General features: G+C 36.7%; 1 protein-coding gene and 3 non-coding genes across 4 annotated transcripts; 3 read left to right on the plus strand and 1 right to left on the minus strand.

Moving 5' to 3' along the window:
- Nucleotides 1-8,339: 8,339 nt before the first annotated feature.
- Nucleotides 8,340-8,420, plus strand: LOC149834356 (small nucleolar RNA U31b). The gene has a single exon (XR_016432916.1). It is a non-coding gene; the product is annotated as a small nucleolar RNA U31b (small nucleolar RNA).
- A 238-nt stretch (nt 8,421-8,658) lies between these two features.
- Nucleotides 8,659-8,739, plus strand: LOC149834357 (small nucleolar RNA Z195/SNORD33/SNORD32 family). Its single transcript, XR_016432910.1, has one exon. It is a non-coding gene; the product is annotated as a small nucleolar RNA Z195/SNORD33/SNORD32 family (small nucleolar RNA).
- Nucleotides 8,740-8,908: 169 nt separating this feature from the next.
- LOC149834358 (small nucleolar RNA Z196/R39/R59 family) lies at nt 8,909-8,994 on the plus strand. Its single transcript, XR_016432912.1, has one exon. It is a non-coding gene; the product is annotated as a small nucleolar RNA Z196/R39/R59 family (small nucleolar RNA).
- Nucleotides 8,995-13,216: 4,222 nt separating this feature from the next.
- LOC149834359 (photosystem I reaction center subunit psaK, chloroplastic-like) lies at nt 13,217-14,916 on the minus strand. Its single transcript, XM_090011354.1, has 3 exons — nt 14,743-14,916; nt 13,851-13,934; nt 13,217-13,504 (listed from the first exon to the last, which is right to left on the minus strand). Exons 1-3 carry the CDS (start codon nt 14,830-14,832, stop codon nt 13,277-13,279), a joined length of 402 nt encoding a protein of 133 aa, XP_089867480.1. The 5' UTR covers nt 14,833-14,916; the 3' UTR covers nt 13,217-13,276.
- Between the last annotated feature and the right edge of the window lie 7,028 nt (nt 14,917-21,944).

Below are 21,944 nucleotides of genomic sequence, written 5' to 3' on the forward strand. Positions count from 1 at the left end.
TAGTGATAATTTTAGTGTTAATTTTTTTTTTTTGAGAATTTTAGTGTTAATTTTGCTTCCCATTCTACACTCTAAAGCATTGGATTTGTACATGCACTCTGGTTGAAATAAGGGGTGTCAATTGACCCCACCAAGTTAAGTCTATTCCAGTTAGTTGCATTTGGGAATTCAAAACCTCATCTGATTATGATTATATTGGGATGTAGATATGGTTTTGATTTTTTGCCACTGAATCTGACAAATATCCAAATTTGATGATATTCAAATCCATTTACTTTAAAAAATCAGATCTGGTAAGAGCTTTTCACCATCCAAATTCGAATTTGAATCAGCTGGACTAGCCTAATATGGTACTGGCCACATCCTATCCGAATTTTAACTGTGTAAATCTCTACAACTGCACGAGACACCCATGGAATTGGATGAACAACATTGTGTGTGAATGTCCATAACTTAAGGTAAGACGTGGGTAACTGCCAAGACATCAACTGCAAGAACCACAACGAAAGTTTTTTATAACTAGGTCAAGGCAAGCTGGGGTTAAACATACCATTGGGTTTTGAACTTGTAACATCCAAACACATGGTGACATCCACTAACAGCTCCTACCAAACAAGCTGAGAGCCCCCATTAGTAGGATTAGTCATGCCTTAATTGTATACAGGAGAGCTGTCCAACTATCAAATTGCTGGAATCTCAGAACAAGATTTGGAAAAGTGGGTCTGGTAGGTTTGAACCCACGGGTGGCGTCCCTTGCTGCAAGGTTGAAGCTGGGTGTACTCTCAAGTGGGCAGGGGGGACTGGTGGTGTTGGATAACCAACAAAAAAAGGATACTCGACACACCGGCTACACGCACCTTAAACCGAAGGTGGGTTGGTTTAAGGCCTTCAAGCCGAAGAAATTTGCAAGTTCGTTACTTGAAGTGCACGTCTTTTGCAGCTTGGCTTAGACTGAATATTATTCAAGGCCTTGTGTTTATGCTTGCATCAAGATATCAAGATTCAGCTTTGGTACGATATCGATTCAGATCTAATCAATAAATATGACTAAATTCTTGGTTCAAATCAAGCTTAACATATCCAATTTATCCATTTCACTTTTTTGTTAAGGAAGAAACTTAGTTTTATTAAAAGATAAGTTCAGAAAAAACTACCAACAGGAGCTCTCTGGCAGGAGTAGGTAGTGCACATCACCTTCTATTGGGACGTTGCAAGTTCGAACCCCAAATGATATGGTTGTATAACTGGTAGGGGTCTACTTTTTGACAACCCTCTTACTTAGTGTAAACCCCAGAAAGCTGTATTCATGTGCACTGACTTCCTTAGCTTGCATGTCTCTTGCTACCTTGGTTTTATAGAGCCTTTCCTGTAAACCTGTAAGGGGTTGGAATGAGGACACGTTCTTAGAGAAATCCCTTCAGCCCAAAAGACACGATTATTGGAAGAGAGTGAGTGACCATTGGGGTGGCCTCCCAACGGGTCCTCTTATGGCCACTACCTTATATCTCTCACTTGGCCACATGGGATATCGTGTGTTTTCATGCTTGTTCTCAACAGGAACTTTGCATACACACCTTGTATTTCTGTACTTTTTGCATACATATTTTTGAGTGATATTTTATTCACACTGAACTTATTCACTCTTTACTTTGACATACATAAGTGTCATCTGACTCACATGTCTAGTAAAAACATCCCCAGTGACAGACTTGTCACATGAAGGAACATAATCAACCGTTATTTCATTCTTTATAAGGCTTTTATAAATATTTGAGTCTTCTCACTCTCATGCCTTAAAGGCCATTTGTTTTCAAACAACTTTCATATCTCATGGAAGTAATTAATCCGTTGCTATCATTTTCATCATGTACTAAACAAAGGGTTAAATGTGAGACATAATTTACATGCCATGAAATTATCTATGATATTAGTTGTTACACTAATTATCATCAATGTAGCTCTCATGAACATATAAAAATTTATACTCATCTGAGACTTGTCATACTATGCATAAAACAGAATTTTTATAATATATTGAGAATAACTATCTTTAAGATATATGAGTTTTTATGTTAACATGCATATTAAGGATTGAAACTTATTCACATATACTATAGATTTTTTATGACATCATGCGATCTTTTTGCTAGTATTTTGCTATGAATAAAATTTTAATGTTAGAAAGATGGGACTTACCTGGATTCATTGAAATCGTAGGGGATGTTGTTACAAACTCCGATCGTCCTCCGCCTGATGGGAAGGTAAAGACAAGGCATATTTTCTCAATCTTTGTAGCTCTAATAGCAACACCGTGAATTCCAATATGCAAATCAAAATATATAAGTGTAGATAAATACCTAATTCAAAGATTAGATAAAACTGAAATAAATAAATTAACGGTCTAGGAAAAATACCTTTTTTGAACTCAAGAGGTCTATTCAATCGTTCAAGCTCGTTCTTCTGTTTGTTAGCACCTTCGAGTAGGTATGTATGTTCTTCAATAACTTATAGACATCACATCGGCAAGGTTGAAGTAGACATGTTATCGTAGGGCAAGCACGTAGGTATGATTTCTAGATATGAGATTTCCAGATGCTCTAGGATATAGGGGTGATAACCTATTTATAGAGTTCAACACACTCGTCTGGAAGAATTTTTCTCATACGAAAACTCATCCAAAGAAGAGTTCTTCTGTCTTGGGAGACGTACTAGGCTGTTGAAATCACATAGGGATAAGTTTAGGCATATCCACACATGTTTGGTACAAGAAATCAGATAGGGATAAGTTCAGGCATATCCACACATGTTTGGTATAACGGATGACAGACTGACTGTGTCATCTCCTAGCATATAACACTCATTGTTCTGCCATCCAACAATGGACAACGTTCCTAGTTTTGTCGCCCAGTAATATACATCGATGCTTGTTCTGCCATCTAGTGGGAGGGGGCCCGATTCTTCAACCTGCACACTTATCTTGAAAAGCATTAGCGTTTGGGCATCATAAAATTTTTGGTGTCTACACATTTCACCGTCATGATCTGAGTCATGTCTATTTCACATAAATATATGAAATTTTCAATCATCCTTTTATTACAACCCTTAGAGCAAATAATGTATCAAACTTATGCATTTTAGTAGAGCAAACAAGCATAAACTCTTTTCTAGAGTACCACCATGATAATTTTTCGGCATTCTTTTGCTCTTACATCACATATTATTGTCTTATCTCATACAAGCTTATATGTGCAAATTTCGTCAACTGGGGTCTCTTATGACTCTTCCATGACCTTTCGACATCTTGTGCCAACATTGCACATAATCTATACTAAGTCATATCCAAACTTACAGATAGTGGTTACATGCACATTAGTGAAAAATATTTATGACTTGCATGGATCCATAACAAATATATACCACTCCAACTATCCACGTGCATGATTTAAAAACAATGAAAAATCATTATTGTGCGCATTCACCACATACATACAAAATATGTTTTTATCACGCTTTATCACCTCCTTATCATTTTGGATTGATATATATATATATATATATATATATATATATATATATATATATATCCATATCCAAATCATCATGAATTGGTCTATCCAATTCATATTATACACAATGCATTAGCCTTATGATATTCAAATAACTTTTCACAAACCATTTAAGGAGTTTTATCCATGATGATTATTTATCATTATTATTCACATAAAAACAAAACTTAATTGTGCTTTCACTTTTCTCATGCATATAACTTTATCAATGTAAAACATCACATGCCAAATACATTTATTATTTCTTAGGATAAAGAACAAGTTCTTTAATCAGTTTGATATGAATTGTATCCAAACTTGACAGGAGATTCATTTTCATCTCAACACAATGATTATATCAAAAAAGTTACAAACTCATTTTTGACATATCAAATAAACACATGAACCTTTAGATCCATATATTGATCTAAGAACAAGTTCTTTTGATTCAATTCATATCCAAATCTGTCTTGAGACATTCTCATCAACCTAAATATCCATATATCATTCAGAACTTAAATATTGACTAAATTCATATGAATACCATCTAAGTCGTATAGATATAATACCATATCCAGACATAAAACATATCTACTTGGTTATGCATTCGATTATGAGTCATGCAGGATTTGACTATAGTCCAAACCCATGTTATTAGCATACTCATTCTAATAAATTTACATGAGTCATTAAATTCACTTGAGATGTTATCATTAAGTTAAAATTTGAATTTTATGCAAGGCTAAAAAGCTTAAGCAAAACCATGGGTTATATATTTGATTTCACTATAGTGTAAATTCATTATTTATATAGATAAAAAAATATCCAACACCCAACTATTCATATGCATGATATAATTCTTTAACAAATTATGAACTATTCATAACACATAACCCTCAAGATATTTTTGAATCTCATTAAGATATTATAAATTTTTCATATCTACATCAACTTAAGATATTATCAAAATATTCAAAATCGGCTTGATACAAGTATATAATTGTGCAATTATATGAATTCAAATTGATTATATATCGAGTTCATTCATATACTTAATTATGGGTCAATATGACTTGACTGTGGTCTAAATTATAATTCAGACATACTTAGACTCAAAACTTATCAAGTTTTACGTTATTCAAATCCACCATAAAATCTTGATTAAACTGAATTCATGTATCAATAAGATCTAAACATGGATTACCAATAAAGCATATTCAACAAAACATGTAAAACATGTTTAATTAAAACATGCAATGACATAAAGCAATCCTGAATATCATATTGTGAACATGGGTTCATATCCAACTGGATAGTCTTTTTATCTAATATAAAAATTAACCAAGGCAATCTATAGCACATAGGAAAGTGAAACATTCCATAATTCTATTATGCTTATCTGGATCCATCTTTAACATGGATCTTAAATATATTGCATGGGTTTAAGCCAAAATTTCAGTTTTTAATTCTCATTAATAAACACATGAGATTTAACTCATTCAGTCAAGCTTAATTATTATTGACTTAAACCAACCAATATGTATGGTTTATGAGGATTGATCTGAACTTTGGTCCATTTAGTTTAAGCCAAGAAGATCTAATCTTTAAACAATTGATTATATTTGGTCTAATTCGACCGAAAACTGGTTTAACTGGATCAAATTGTCCCAATTGAATTTTTTCAAATCCAATCCAATTTGATTGAATTTGATCGAGTTCATACAACGTTGAGTAATTCATTAAGAGTCTATCCCGATTGAATAATAAGAATAGGTCTAAGTAAACTTGACATGATTCTGATCCAATTACAACAAGTTGGGCTGTATTCAAACTGATTTAGTCATACAATCCATCAGGTTTAAACCAATATACTGAATCTAAATCGATTCTATATGAGATGCATGATTCAAACAAGTCTGATCAGATCTTCTAACTCCAACCACTTCCCAAATAAATCTAATTTGGTGTAAATAGATCCATACAATATTCACTAGATCTATTATGATCTATCATTGGATTAATTTTACAAAAAATGGATTCATCATTTTCAAAACTGAGTCATCAATCCTCCCAATTTCACGAGACCTGATCTAAATGAATCTTTATTAAATTCATCATATCTTATTAAGCCAGATCATCATGATATAATATAAAATAGTTTTTCGTGATGAATTGAATTTGGTTACTAATACAATTTAATTTGGATTTGATTATATCCAATTAGGTGTGGAAGTGCATATTTGGTGAGCTAAAGCGTACACTGTTACGCTCGAAATCGCCAAGGATAATCTGAACTTTTTCACAACCCTCTTACTTGCAGTAGTTCTCTGTAAACCCCAAAAAGCTATATGCATGTGCACTGATTTCCTCAACATGCATGTATCTTGCTATCCTAGTTCTATAGAGCCTTTCTTGTAAACTGTAAGGGGTTGGAACGAGACACATTCCTGGAAGAAATTCCTTTTGCCCAAAAGATACGCCTATTGGGAGAGAGTAAGTGATTGTTGGGGTGGCCTCCCAACGATTCTCTTATGGCTACCACCTTACAACCCCAACTTTCTTTCATCGAAAAAAAAATTAGAAAATGCCTAGGGTGATGAGGTATTGACCCCCAACTTTCTCAAAGGACCTAGTGTATCAGGAGGACTGTCTTTTTTAACCCACATGGATACTTTATGTGAGATCCAGATCAAATTTAAAATTTTTAAACTGAAACTAAACTTAACCTAACTTGTTTGTCTCACTTAAACAATAAGAGGTTCATCAGTTTTCATACCATCTAGTACAGTGAGACCGCATGTCTGAACAAAATCTCAATCTTTTTTTTAATATCCAAATCAAATCAAGATTTGGAGCCAAGCAGACCCAAGGGGTTTGGCAATGTTGGGCAGGGCCTAGGCCGCTTGACGTGCAGTCTAGGCTCAAATCTCATGGGTGTCACCCCCTGCGTAAGCCGAAGCTTGGCGACTCCTTGGGTCGAGGGATAAGCCCAAAAAAAGGATTTGGAGCTAAGCCTAACATGGCCTGTTTGTCCTTTTCACTTGAAAAATAATAGATTTTACCTATATTCAACATGTCTACCATAGTAGGGTTTTATTTCTTATTTGGATATAGACCTTTTTGTGAGATCCAAGTCAAAGCTGGATCATAAACAAACCTAACCTGACATTTTTACTCCTTTCATCTAAAAACTAATAGATTTTGGCTAATTTTGGCAAATCCAATACAACATGGCCCTACTTCACAACCAGGTAAAGATCTTTTTATAAAGTCTAAATTAGATTTTGACTTGAAACTAGGCCTGAGGTGAGCCGTTTATCTTTTACACTTAAACAACACTAGAACAGCGGCCCGTCCTCACAGACGGGTCAATAAAAAGACATCCTTCAATTCAAATCAACAGGGTGGTCATAGAATTCAAAGTTAATTAGTTTGATATGTATATATATATATAAGAAAAAAAAGAAATAATACCTGATACACGCTCCATTTACGGGAGAGGTAACTTTGAATATGCACAATTTAACTTTAAGTAACTTTTGATATAGGCTATATTTTTTACTTTGATAATTTTCAATAAAATTTTTTAATCTCTCTTTGTTTAAAGCAAGAAAATGGTAGGAAAAAATGCAAGTAGGAAAGAAAAAATGATAACTTTCCTAACGTTTGATTGAGTTTTTGAAAAGTAAAAATATTGTTCAATAGAGATCCACTTTCAAAATTGTATGAGAGACTTTTAAGTCTCAATTTTGAGTTCTTTTTTAATTCACTTTTATGAGGCTTGCTTTTGAGGTTCTCTGTCAAAAAAGTTTTATTTTTATATTTGATTGTTTTTTTTTGTTTTTGTTTTTAGGTGTGATTCTAAGTAACATAAGATGCAAAAAAATACCTTAAGGTGGGTATTTAAGCATTTGAAGGTGAAGCGAGGCCCTCTCTCCTTCCAATTTACTATAAAGAATGTAATTGATATCTGACACTTTCTAGATGCAAGGATGTCAATGGGCCGGGTTTGAACCTAACTCGACCCATACCAAACCCTTTAGGGTTAGGGTTTGGTGATAAATAAGAAGGTTCAAATAAAATTCAGGGTTGGACATGTATGGAGTAGAGTATGGCTTGTGAACTTTCATACCAGACTCGAATTCGACTTGGGTTTCGACTAAGATCGGTAATTTTTCAACCTAAACAGGGTAAAAAATATAAATTTGTCGGGTATGATTTGGGTTTGGTTCATGCAATCTTTATAGGATCCGAGTATGATTTTTCTTATAGTGGATCTGATTGAACCTAGATTCAAACACGATATCGATATCTTAAATCAGTTCTGGTTCTACTTAAGTCCAAACCAAGTTGATACCTAGCTGCCACTTTTTCAATTGGTAAACTCCATGTGATGACCAGTTTCCAAACTGAGCCATATATTTCAATGTAAATTAACCCAATTTATTTTGTAAAAACCTTTTTCTTCTCCTCTCTCTTTAATTTAGCACATCCCATAAAAGTTTGGATTCAGAATTTAATTTGGAAATAGATGCAGAATCTAACATGCTTTTCAAATCCGGATATGTTACAATCCGAACCGATCCGTTTACGTACCCCAACCAACCCTAAACCCTAAATCCCCACAACCCCTATTTATTGATCGCTTTGCTCACACATTGCTCTCATCCCCTCTTTCTCCTTTCTCCCTTCTCTCCGTAGTCTGCCCTATCCCTGATCCTAACCCTAGACGGGTTTTGCATCCTATTTTTCATTTCCTTTCATTCTCATCCTTCTCTATCTGATGTGGGTGTTGAAGATGATGATATTTGATGTCGCCCCAGACTTACTTGCATCCTCGATGCGATAATGGTGATCGACACTGTATCTGATCTCTCTCCCTCTCTCTCAATAAGTACGGTTTTCATAAAAAAATTTGGTTTTTGGTTGGAAAAGATTATGCTTCTGCTAGTTTTCTTCTGTAAAATTTGAAAATCTTACCCTATGTTCTGTACATTTGAAAGTGTTACCCTGTTTCCTTCTTTTACTTCGATTCGCCCTTCTGTTCTGTTTCTTTGTGCGAGTCACATCATTTCCTATGATAAATCTTTTTTCAAATTGGGGTACTGAATTGGGGAGATGTGATGATGGATAAACCCAATCAAATCTGTAACAGAGTGATGAATCTATAACATGCACTACCATCTGATCTCTCTCTGTTTGTTAATTTCTTTATCTTGCTTCCGTTGGATTACGAAGGGTCTCTCTGGGTGCGCGCATTTTATTTAAAATTTGCGTTGGATCGAAAGTTTTATTTGTTGGGGCGATAAATGGTTTCAGCCAACTACTTCTAAATGTTTCTTCTGTCTGATATTTGTTGTTGGTGCAATCAATGATGATATCGAAGTTTGTTACTGAGCGTGACAATGATTATTCATTAACCTTTCACCATCTTTCGGCTGAGGTTGCACAGAAAATCTTTTCTCTTTGCTTACTTTTATCTGTTATAGTTTTCAGATTATGGCTACTACTGTTTTGATTTTCCTGTTAACTGCTTCAACCTAGTCTAACATATTTTGTTCTAGTTCTCAGATAATGTTTTTCTTGTCATAAAGATACAAACTTTCATGTAATGAAAATTTGTTATTTTGTGGTCCCTTTTTACTTAGTATCTTAAAAAACCTACATGCAGTCATGAGAACATGTTTTAAAATTTGTTTATTACCAGCAATTAGAAAATGTAACGTTTGATTAAAAGTAAACTCATTTTTATTTAAATATGGTTGGTGTAACTGCACCTTGCTATGTTTTTTCTCAAGTTTGTTAAATTATTGGGTTTATTTGCCACATTCCCATATGGTGCGTAATTATGGGTTTTCTTCACTTAATAAATTGTTTTTCTTCATTATCACCTATATTTTGATTTTTTTAATCCTATTTTGTGCCTGCGGTATCTGATGCCTTGATTCTTAAATGGTAGCTTGGCATCTCGTAAAACAGGCAGAGATTGATAGACAGTTTTGCGACACAGATTACTTGCTATGACGAGTTTTTTGTTACTTTTTCCCTGTCTACATTTCTTTTGTCAGAATCTATTTTGCTCATTCTGCATACGTCCTTTGCACTGGAACTTTTGATATTTTGTTTATAAACGCCACTCTCTAGCTTTGTTATCTACTATTCGTCTCTTGTATTGCTTCTGTTTAGCTGTACAGGTCATCTTGGTCATTTCATTTGTGATTGGTGGTGCTCAATTTCTCTGACCTTTTGGAAGAGAAAGATATATTAAATGTATGCAAAATGGAAAATTCTTACTCCGGTCCTTTCAATTGACAGACTTTTTAGCTGAGAGTTTTTAAAAACTACATTTTTTTATAGGAAACATTCCTTCATTGGAGCCGAGGAGAAATCTTTCCTATCAAAAAAATTTATTTTTACACTTCCCACTACCCATCTCACCACCACCATCACCACCACCCTCTTTCCCCTTGTCAAATAACAGCGAAATGCCCTGTTCCAAGTTTTGATTTGTGGGCTTCTTATTTCACTGAATACTAATCTTGAATCCATGCATTGGTCTTGCAATTGCATTAACCGATGGTTAATTGCATCTACCTTTAGACATTGGAGTTCCATTTTTTTGTCACGTCTTATTGTAATGGTTCATCATTTCATTGATGCAAATCATTTAGTTGCTGGTGACAAGAGTGATTTTTCAGTTATCACATCTGTCAATCGAGGCACAGGTTAAGATTGTAGTTCGAAAGTGTATGACATGGCAAGCCTTAGACGAGGATCTTTTTGCCTTCTCAGATTTGTCCACACAGGGAATTGTTAATTGGTTTTTCTGTCTGATTGACTCAATTTGTTTTTCAAGAGAAGCGACTTCAAGTCTTCCATTTTAAAATTTGATTTTATTTTTAAACAGAATTTTTTTCTGCAGTTGAGTTGTCTCTCATTTTAAAAGTTCTCTTTTTTTTTACCAACCGACGTCGGAGCTAACGTTTCTTATCTTATCTTATCATTTTCTTGGCAGCTCAGCTCTCTCTCGATTATGAGATTAAAGTGATTGTTTTTTTTTTTTTTGAGGGGTTAGAGAATTGATAGTTGTATTTATGGATTTAAGTTCTTTGCACATTTCGAATTTTTAGTTTTTTTGATGGTTTGCCATTTGTATTTGGATATTGATTTATCCATGCTCTCTCTCTGTCTCCTGGTAGCGAACTGCGAGTCTCCGATGATACCGTTTTCTGCAGCTATTGAGCGACAAGAAGATTCCCGATCTTGCTTCTTGTATTGCCTATTGTTGCATGCCATTTTTTTTATTTGTGACATATTGTATCATCCATCTTACCTTAATTTATTTTAATCCTTTTTTTCTATCAAGTTCTACGGTTCCTTTTATGTATATTTCTCAATTATTTGGGTTGTTATCCTAAATCATAAACAAGCTTGAATCGATTCTAACCAAATGGTTTAGAATGGTCAGTTTAAATCCTCAGTTTTTAAAAATGCCAAATTTCCAAATTTGTAAACAAATTAGAATTATCCAAGCTTCCATGTTTAGGCTGTATTTTAACAAAGTCTTTGTATTTCGGGTCGTTCTAGTTCTCATCTGCGTTATGGATGTTAAACAAGCAGGGTCGTTTGTGTCTTCGTTGACGTCCGCCTCATAAAATGCTTTGTCGAACTTGTAAAATAACCTTGCCTTCAGAATTAGAATTGGCAATGATTTGAGTCGATCTTTGTTCAGAATATCTGTGCCTCTCTGATTGGAACATTTAGTGCATTTCACCATGTGTTGGGACGTTGCAAGCTCAAATTCTAATGGAACAGTTGTGGGGTTTTATTTTAACCTCAAATTGCCTTTCAATTTTAGTTTTCTTGAAAGCCCATTTATATGTGCTGTTGAAGGTAGCAAGCCGTGGGGTAGAAAGGTCGGTGAGTCTTTCTTGGGTTTGATGCGTGTTATCAGCGAGATACTGCCACCTCTTCTCTCTTTGGTGACCCAAAAAAAATACTAAGTGGATGATACACCACTTACCCCAAAGTGAGTAGGGATGGCAGTGGACTGGGCTGGGGCTGGAGGACAAGGTCTCCACCAGGGCCTATCTCAAAATTTTGCTTTCGTTCACGCTTCTATTTGTGCATGGGTTTTTATTTTAACTTTCATTTTTCGTTCATTCTCCGTGTGGCTATTTTTTGTCCTTCTGCCGTTGCTACTTTCACCGTTGGAACAAAAAGAGAAATGAAATGAGAGAACCCGACTCCTTAGGAGGAATGGAAGAAGAGATGAGAGATTGGATTAAAGAATTTTATGTTAGTGTTAAGAATATATATATATATATATATATAAGTATAATAGTAATTTTCTCAAAAGAGACTGATGCAATATTGCACGGGTTTAAGAGTAAGTTGATTCCTGCCTCCATCCCCCACACTACTTTGGATTTTAACGTTCATCCCTGGTGTATTCTTTGTTTTATGTCCTCTATCTGCTGTCCAAACTGGGCTAGTCATAGTTTGCTGTTGGATAAAGTGCCATTCAGACAGATCAGTGTTCTGTCTTTTGAATGGTTGCAATACACAATTTGGGCGAAGATGTTCTGGTATCTCCATAGCATTGGTTTCCTTTTTGGGGGTACATGCTTGGCAGAGCGTGGGTCCTAATAGTGGTGACTCACTTGTTGGGGGTGAACTCCATGCCTTGATGTGATTCATGGGATACCATGGTAAGAAACAACTTGTAATGATGCTTGTTAGGTGCCAAAATGTAAGAATTAAAACGATTCTGGTATGTATTTCTTAAGAAATTGAAAATGCTAAAAATGTCAAGTTAGACCTCTCTCATATATCTCTATTGTATATAGAATTTATGGTTTCTCTTGATGCAAATCCAATTAGAGCCCTATTGCGAGTTTAAGAGAGAGCATCTCTGGTCTGACTTTATGGCAATTGTTGATATTATATAGTGGCTCATTGTTGTAGAATATGCTTATGAGAGACATTTGGAGCATGTAGCTATGTTTTGACTTTGCATATAGCAAAGATGTATCGTCCACTTTCACGGTCATCAATAAAAAAGAAGACCTCTTAGGGACTTTTGGTGGGTGATTCCTACTCGTCTACCACCATGACTTTTTTCCCTATCCATCGATCTATCCAAAGTCTAATTGTTTTGTTCTGAAGCAAAGATATCAATGGAGGACTGTTCATCCTATTTAGTGCAACCAAGAGGCACTGGATTCTCTTTCGAATAGGCCATCTCAGAAGAAAGCCTGCCCCTTGGAACTTGCTTGCCATGTTTAGCTGATGATCAACGTTGCTTGATTAGAAAGGGGGAACTTGGTTTCCAATAGGCCATCTCTAAAATGTATTTTTTTGTAATTCTGTTTCTTCTGGCTCCAAAACCAATGCATTTTTTTTTATAAACAAGTCAGCTCGAACTCGACTTGTTTAACTCAGGCTCTTTGTGAGCTTGAATTGGGCTTGGCTCACCACAAGAATGATCCATTCATTCGTCTCGTTTACCAGCCCTAATCCACATACTCCAGAAAAGCTTGTCCAGTTGCAAATTCCATCACTCACACTTTTTCATTTATGAACATCATGAGCTCTGATTATATATGCGGTGCAAACACAGTCCCTGTTTGGGTTGAACATCATGAACTTGGGTTCCATCAGCAAACAGATTTGATATTTCAACAGGATGATAGAAGAAGATAAGTAGGTGAAAATACACTTCATGGTTGTTAGATTACACCCAAGTTCTTGAGACCAAGGACGACTCCAACCCCAATTATGTGGCCAACAACCCCACATGCAAGGGTGTCGGTCCCAGTGAACCCTGCAGGGTCCCCAGTTTGAAGACCAGAGTCCCTGGCAACAAGCTTCAATCCGGCTGTGGCCTTCCTGTTTGCTGATGGGGCCAACCCAAACCGTCCGGCAAAGAGCATCAAGGTTGTTGATGTTACCATGATCTGTTTGACATGAAGCGAGAAAAAAACAAATTAGCCTCCAGTAGACCCAAGGGGTTTGTTGTAGTGGGATTAGGCCTAGACCATTTGATGGGCAGTCTAAGTTCAAACCCCATGGGAGTCACTCCCGTGTAAGCCGAAGCTTGGCAACTCCCTGTGGTCGAGGGGTAACCCGAGTTTTATGCCGACATGGATAGAGACTGTAAGTATGGCAGACTGAGCCAGTGCAGCTAGGTATCTGCGCCTGGGGTGGCTTCTCGGAGTAAAAAAAAAAAGATTCAGATGCCAGTGGACTCATTCTTGGAACACAGATGAAAGCAACTGTTTGGGGTAATGCCTGGATTCTTACCAAGTTTGTAGGTGAGCCAATGAAGTCGCCACACCTGGCTCCGAGTGCACCTTTTCCCTTGTAAGCAACTGTTTGGGGCAATGCCTGGATTTTTGCAAGAAGAAAAGTTAGTTTGAACGGTTATTACCCTGGCTGCAACTATGGATGGTGATGCTGGTTGGGCTTTCAGCTGGCCAAATGCTTGATGTGTTGTGCTGAAACATGTGTTCTCACAAAGGCCTGAAAGGCTTGGTCTCACTGCGATCCTGCCGAGGAGTTGCCGGTGGTCTCGGCGAGTTTGATGCAAATAGCTGCTATACTAGAGTAAAACTGAGTTGAGATTCCAACTTGGTTTCAAACATAAAGATTTAGAAAATTCTAAGTGTGCATCAAGGATGAATTGAGAAGCATAAAAGTCTAGCTCTACCAATTTAATAGGCGAATCTAGGTGAAGTTTAGTAGCAGTTGCTGGGAATTGGATTAAGGGTGCTTTGTACAATTGTTGTGCATCATGATTTAGCTACCGTGGTGTTTGTTGAGCCAGGCCAAGGCCCAGCTGGATGACTGGATACTAACTGAGCCTCAAAAGAAACTTCAAGCTCAAACATGCTAAGCTTGTCTAATGGGGGCAGTCTATGGTTAAATGTAAAAAAGTTATCATAAGAGATTCCCTACTCTAGAGATGGAATTATCCACATTAATAGACGGATGGATTCCAGCATTGAATAAATCTACGGACAAGAAGATTTGCCCATCTCTAATGGAAATTATACTAGTGAAAATATAAGCCGAACCATCCCTCGATTGAGTCTGAACTATTGGTAAAACAGTCATACTTCCTTCGCCTAAACAAGAACTTGGCAGCTCTTTCCAAAAGGCAAGAATGCAAATAAGCAGACAAGGAAGCACTTACCAGGGTCTCGGCACTGCACCTGGCTCTAAGTCCATGGAATTGGGGGATGGATGCCATGACAGCATTGGGGGTGGTTAGCTTGGCTGCCATGGCGATCTCTGCTTCCCTTCTGGTCACTCTCTGCCTATGTGATCTTCCTTGTTTTTGCGTTTGGGGGTGTCTATTAACAATATGACGAATAAAAATGGAAATGAAGCTGATGCCGCAACCACAAGCAGGGTTGTGGCTTGAAATGAAACCCAGGATGCCTGCAGATACCGTCTGATGACATGGTTGTGTTTGATTGGAACTTTTGCAGATAAGGGTTCAAGGGTTGTGAGTTGTGTGGTACCCACAACCATAGTGACAAAAAAAAACCGGCAAAAATCTAGGCAAGAAAAAAACTGCGGAGATATTGAATTTTTTTCATAAATCTTGAATTTTTTCGACAAAATCTTGGGAATAAAAATAAATTAAAAATTAAAAATTTATTTTTATATAAGAAAATATAAATAAAACAATTTAAAAATAAAAATCTTGGGGGTTTTCATGATGAATATCTTTTAAAAATATAAATATTGTGATATTTGTCACGGTTTGAAAATCTCGTAAGAAATTGCCGTTTTATATTGCCGAGATTTTTATAAATCTCATGATATTTGTCACAGAGCCCACAACCAATGTTGTCAATATTATCACCCTCTTCCTCTCTCTTATTTTTTCACATTTTTTCCACTTTGTTTTTCTAATGCCACATAAACAAGCGAACTTTTTTTTTTTAAAACCTTCTCATATAAAAAACTCTCATAGGCAAAACTTTATTTTCTTATGAGAGATTTTGTCTCTTCCAAACGTGCCCTTAGGATCACTGGAATTAAAAAAAAGTATGTTATTTAAGATAGTGTGGACAATGTTGTGGTAGACTTATCAGAATATTGATATGACTTTTTTCTTAATAATGAAGAAAAATAATTCACTTGCTCCCGAGCTCATTAGTGTAAAATCGGTTAGATTTCGGGGATTGAGATGTAGTTGGAAGCATCTTTAAGGGTTCCAATTCGGGTTAAGATTCATTGGCTCTCCGTAGAGCTTTGGAATCTATTGTTCTTTTCACGGGTTGGAGATTGTTTTTGAATTTATAACATGAAGAAACCACACTCTTGTGAGAGGCTCGACGAATGCATGTTGAGCAGCGACGATTCTTCTTAGCTAGAGAGCTTCACTACGTCAAACTAGCAACTGACTTAGGTTAGTGGCCAAAAGGTCTTCTCCATCACGGGGGTTCCTTGCGAGGCACGCGTTGCGCTCCGCGAAGCCCGCAAGTGTTGAAATGCAATATACCCTTCGTTCGGTGTCTCTTTAGAACTCGATGCTCACTCTAATGTCCGTGATGCTTATTTGGATGCATAGATAGCTATATTGATCATTGATTGTTCATGCGCTTGTCATAGGAAGACGACATGCTAGTCTCTCGTCGACTAGAACTCGCTCTGCATTGACAACTGGCATTGTCCTACTCTATCGACCCGTTCAACTGTCACTTTCGATATTTCGTTGTTCTAAGCGTTTATGGGATATGCACAACTCTAAACTCACTTCCACTAGGCTTATATAACTGCTAGCCTAAGGCAAGCTGTGTGACACACATTCCAAACAACTCGTCAATCTCTCTCTTTGCGCGAATCAAGAAGACGCGAAGAAAAAGACCGTGACAACTGGTATCACCTGACACCAAGACCTGGTCATGCTGACTGCCATACCAATGGTCATCGTATCGAGAGCCTAAAACTCTAAGGCTAGGACCCTTACTCGTCGGGCTTGTGCTAAGCATTTGAGTTGAGAATGCTTTGGGATTCTTGGGTTGGGGTGGACTGCTATCCTATCTTTAGATCATTTGGCTTTTGCACGGATTTGTGTGAAAATTCTCTTAGATTTTAAGCCTATTGCTCAACTAGAGGTGGAGATTGAGAATGGAAGGTCTTTATTCGTGGAATTAATCTAATAAGGGCATATTCACTATTGTGTGATGTGTGGTTCTACTTTGCACTCAGGGTTGACTTGTCTGAAAGCTTCTGTGAATCAAGAGGAAAGAACAATTCCTAAGGATGATTGGACACAAGTTAGGGTTCATTGAAGGCCATGACCTCATAAACAGGGCCATCATGCTCCTGTGGATCCCAATCCTTTTCAGATTCTTGAGGAGATGGGCGATGATAGTGAGATTCATTGGAAGAGGTTGTTATGGAGGCCAAGACCTCAAAGTGTTTGATAGAAAGGCTGTTACGAAGAAGAGTGACTCCAATTCTTCTGATAGTGGGGGTGGTAAAGTGAATGAGAAGGTTTGGTCAAGTGATGCAAATTCTTCAAAGGCATCAATTGAGAATCTAAATAAAGGGTAAATGGTTGGTTCGAAAGGGGGTGATGTCTTCTTTTAAATCGTTGTAATTTTGAAAAGATTTTTATATGTAAAACATGTGAAAACCAGACATCAAATAATAAAAACCGGTTCTCATTAGTGGATGAGACCGAGTCGAACTCAGGGAACGGGAATATTTCGTATTCAAACACACAATTCTAAACTATCCTTTATTGCCGAATTATTAAAATGTAAATTGTTCAAAAAGGTAAAAAACAACTAACTATTACAACAAATGAATACCCTTCGCAGAGGGCGTAAAGAACGATATTTACAAACCCAATTAAATTCCTAATTCTAAACTGAAAAGTAAAAATCTTTTATTCTTGTGCTTCCCGTGTCGTGCAATCGTTTCTGCTCCACAACTGTGCTATCCGTGAAACTGAAGTGTTAGGAGAGAAGTGATCCCCTCCCGTACACCATTGTCGGACTGAAGAAGCCTCCACCGGAGAAGAGAAGAGAAAAATAGGGAGAAGGGGAAGAAGAAGGGAAGAATAAGGTGGAGGAGAAGGATTAGGAGAGAAGGCTCTGGCGCACAAGGGGGAGACGATTTTCATTTTCCCCCATTTTCGATTTTTAAAGATGTGCAAACCGGTTTGAACCGGTTTGTTTTATTTTTTCAAAAATTAAAAAAAACTGTTTAAAGAAATTTCTTATTTGCTAAAAAACTCAGCTACACTAAACTACTCTATTCTAATTTTATTTAAAAACTAACCTACTACATTTAAGCCAAAAACTAAAATATGCCTAAAAATATAAAAATAAAGCTATTTTTCATACATTTTCTATTTTGAAATTATTTTAACTTATTTAATGAAAACTAGCATAAACTTGGGTTTTAAAAACATTTTTCCATAAAATCATGCATATTTTAATGTTAATTCACCTTGAAATATATGCATGATCAAATACCCCCATGCTTATGTTTTGCTAGTCCTCGAGCAAACTAGACAAATGCATGAAATGAAAATTATCACCTAACTCACTTTCGTAGGAATCACGGTTGCATTTAGCTCATGCAACAAGCCCTTTCAACCCCTGGGTTACCCCAGTGGACGAGTAAGGTCTCGTGAGGGTTTGCAGTGATGCTACCCACAAACATCTCTGTCATGTATGCATAATATTACACATCCTCATAAGTAGTAGGTAATTAAAGACTTTGTTTTCACAAATATTTCATGTTACAAAAAAAATCAAAACATAATTAGAGTTTTTTATATACCACCACAGAAAAAGAATTTCTTTCACTTTTCTAAATATCACAATTATTTATGTTTTATTCTTAGAAAATCTAATAAAAACAAGTTTTTTTTTTTACTTATCCTCACTCATGTGTTTTCTGCACAGGTTTTCTCAATCACACTTCTAAGAACTGAACTTTTCTTTCTTTTTAAGCTCTTTTCTTGATTTTTCATTTTTCACGCTTTTTCTTTTTGCGTATTCATTCTTCTCTTATAGCTTGCATGTGGTCTGCTTTTATGCCTTGTGCAATGTCAACATCTTCTATACTTTTTCAATGTATACCAAAAGATATCAACTAAGACATAAAAGTGACTTCCTTCATTTACCTTTGCAACGTGAGAGTCAAATATTTCAACTTGTATCTGTTCTCAGCTACTTAGGATCACAAAGTTTTTCACTCTCCTTTTCGAAATGAAATTAAAAGTTTCAACTTACATCTAAGTTCCATCTACTAAGGATTGTGAAATTATCCAAACAACCTAACACATGCTCTTTTTTTTTTCTCTTTTGAGCTCTCTTTTTTTTACGCTTTTGTTCATTTGCTTAGTTTTTAAAAAACAGAACTGTGCATATTCATATTTGTGATTCAAAATAAACTCTAACATGTATTTATCATCATTTCTTCGAAATCCACATAAACAACCATAATTTTTAGATCTATGTCAGAAAAAAATTTCGTGGGGCTTAAAAATCCTCTAAAAACATCAGATTTAAAATAACATTCATATAAGTTCAAACTCTTTCTTTAAAAATCTACTTTTCATGAGAGATGTGTAAACATGTGTAAGAACGTAAACAGAAATATCAAGGTGTGCAAACTACACCTTCCCCCATACTTGAATGACACTGTCTCAGTGGCACTCCCCCATGCTTATATGAAATTAAGTGAATGCACATGAGACAAAATAAATGAGGGAAAAGAGTAGAATGACCTAAGCTGAATTAAAAATGCATGTTCTATGACTGTAATGAATGCAATGTATATATGTCAAAACATGAAACTCATAAAAAAAAACAAAAAACAAAAAATAAAACCAGAGAAAATCTACAAATCCTAAAAGTGAATATAATATTGTACAGAATATGGGTTGCCTCCCATAAAGCGCTAAGTTTGACGTCCCCAGCCAGACGGATCCCTGGAAAAACCTTCATCGTCCATGAGATCAATGGACATGAAGTCAGACTCAATCGGGCTCTCTATGAAAAATAGTGTCATCTGTGACACTGCGCACTGTGTTCCCATCCTGTCTACCTCTAAATGGCTCGAAGTGCCCGATCCAACTCAAATCACCTATCTGATTTTCAAGTAATCTTCGGTGATCCTCTTCGAGTGATTCCTTATCCTTCTTCTGAGGTAGATCACTCAATAACCAAGCATATTCTGCTTCTACAAGGTCTTGAATGACATCAACCTCAAAAGAAGCCTCCTCAACAGCAGACCCCAAAGCAGCACGAAAAATGTTCAGCCTCATCTTCGTATTTCCGAATGATACATCCATCGCACCAGTGCGGCAATTAATGCACGCATTGGCGGTAGCTAGAAAGGGGCGACCAAGAATAATAGGGGTCTGTCGTAGACTATCAGCTCCCTCCATATCTAATATCACGAAGTCGACAGGGAAATAACAATCCTCCACCTTGACTAAAACATCTTCAAGTATCCCTCTCGGGATCTTGATCGATCTATCTGCAAGATGAATAGTCATAGGTGTAGGTTTCATCTCTTTCAATCCAAATTGGTCATAGAAGAAACCCGGCAAGATGTTAACACTTGCCCTAAGGTCGAGCAATGCACGTCCAAAAGTGATGTTTCCTATAACACATGAGATGATAGGAATCCTTGGGTCCTTGAGCTTAGGTGGAGTTTGGTGTTGCAATACTGCGCTCACCTGCCCATTCAAATAAATCTTTTTCTGCACATGGGACCTCGACTTCCTTTTCTGCGTACAAAGCTCTTTGAGGAACTTTGCATATGCAGGGACTTGCTGGATAGCATCTAGTAAAAGAATGTTTATCTGGACGTGCTTGAATATCTCAAGCATCTCTTGCATGTTCATTCCGGACTTACCTAGTGCTCTCAGTCTCTCTAACGCCTCAGGAAAGGGGGCTTTGGGAATGTAGGATGGTGAAGGCTCAGATGGAAGAACCTTCTCGCTTTCCTGAGGTAAAACACTAGAGACAGACTGCTTCTCACATATCTTCTCTCTTTCTTCTGCAGCCTCCCTCGCTTGGTACTGCTTCCCACTCTTAAGGGTTACTACTTGAGCTTGCTCTTGATGTGTATATGTCAGATGCAAGCTACGTATGAGTTCCTTTCCCCTAGGGTTGACAATAGGCTGACTATGCAGTGTCCCCTCACTTCGCCTGCTAAGTGCCTCGGCGAGCTGCCCCATTTGAGTCTCTAATTTTGTAATAGACTGATTATGCGAGCTCAAATTCACTTTAATATCAGAAAATGCTTGTAGCATCTTGTCCTCGAAGGACTGACTATGCGAAGGCTCATGAGACTGGGGATGAGTATAAACAGGTTGGGCTGGGGGATAACTGGATCTCTGAAATCCAGGCGCATAACCGCCTTGACAGGGTTGACTCTGAGAAGAGTTAGGGGGTTGGATCTGTGAGTTGTGCCATGAAAAATTGGGATGGTTTCGCCAGCCCGGGTTATAAGTGTTGGCAAATGGATTGGGTATGGGTACAAAAGGCAAGAATGCAAATAAGCAGACAAGGAAGCACTTACCAGGGTCTCGGCACTGCACCTGGCTCTAAGTCCATGGAATTGGGGGATGGATGCCATGACAGCATTGGGGGTGGTTAGCTTGGCTGCCATGGCGATCTCTGCTTCCCTTCTGGTCACTCTCTGCCTATGTGATCTTCCTTGTTTTTGCGTTAGGGGGTGTCTATTATCAATATGACGAATAAAAATGGAAATGAAGCTGATGCCGCAACCACAAGCAGGGTTGTGGCTTGAAATGAAACCCAGGATGCCTGCAGATACTGTCTGATGACATGGTTGTGTTTGATTGGAACTTTTGCAGATAAGGGTTCAACGGTTGTGCGTTGTGTGGTACCCACAACCATAGTGACAAAAAAAAAATGGCAAAAATCTAGGCAAGAAAAAAACTGCGGAGATTTTGAATTTTTTTCATAAATCTTGCATTTTTTCGACAAAATCTTGGGAATGAAAATAAATTAAAAATTAAAAATTTATTTTTATATAAGAAAATATAAATAAAACAATTTAAAAATAAAAATCTTGGGGGTTTCATGATGAATATCTTTTAAAAATATAAATATTGTGATATTTGTCACGGTTTGAAAATCTCGTAAGAAATTGCCGTTTTAAACTTTCAGGCAATTTCTCGTGATATATTGCCGAGATTTTTATAAATCTCATGATATTTGTCACAGAGCCCACAACCAATGTTGTCAATATTATCACCCTCGTCCTCTCTCTTATTTTTTCACATTTTTCCCACTCTGTTTTTCTAATGCTACATAAACAAGCGAACTTTTTTTTTTAAACCTTCTCATATAAAAAACTCTCATAGGCAAAACTTTATTTTCT

Source organism: Nuphar pumila, chromosome 6, assembly GCF_984573655.1.
Source record: "Nuphar pumila chromosome 6, dmNupPumi1.hap1.1, whole genome shotgun sequence".
Taxonomy (NCBI): Eukaryota; Viridiplantae; Streptophyta; class Magnoliopsida; order Nymphaeales; family Nymphaeaceae; genus Nuphar; species Nuphar pumila.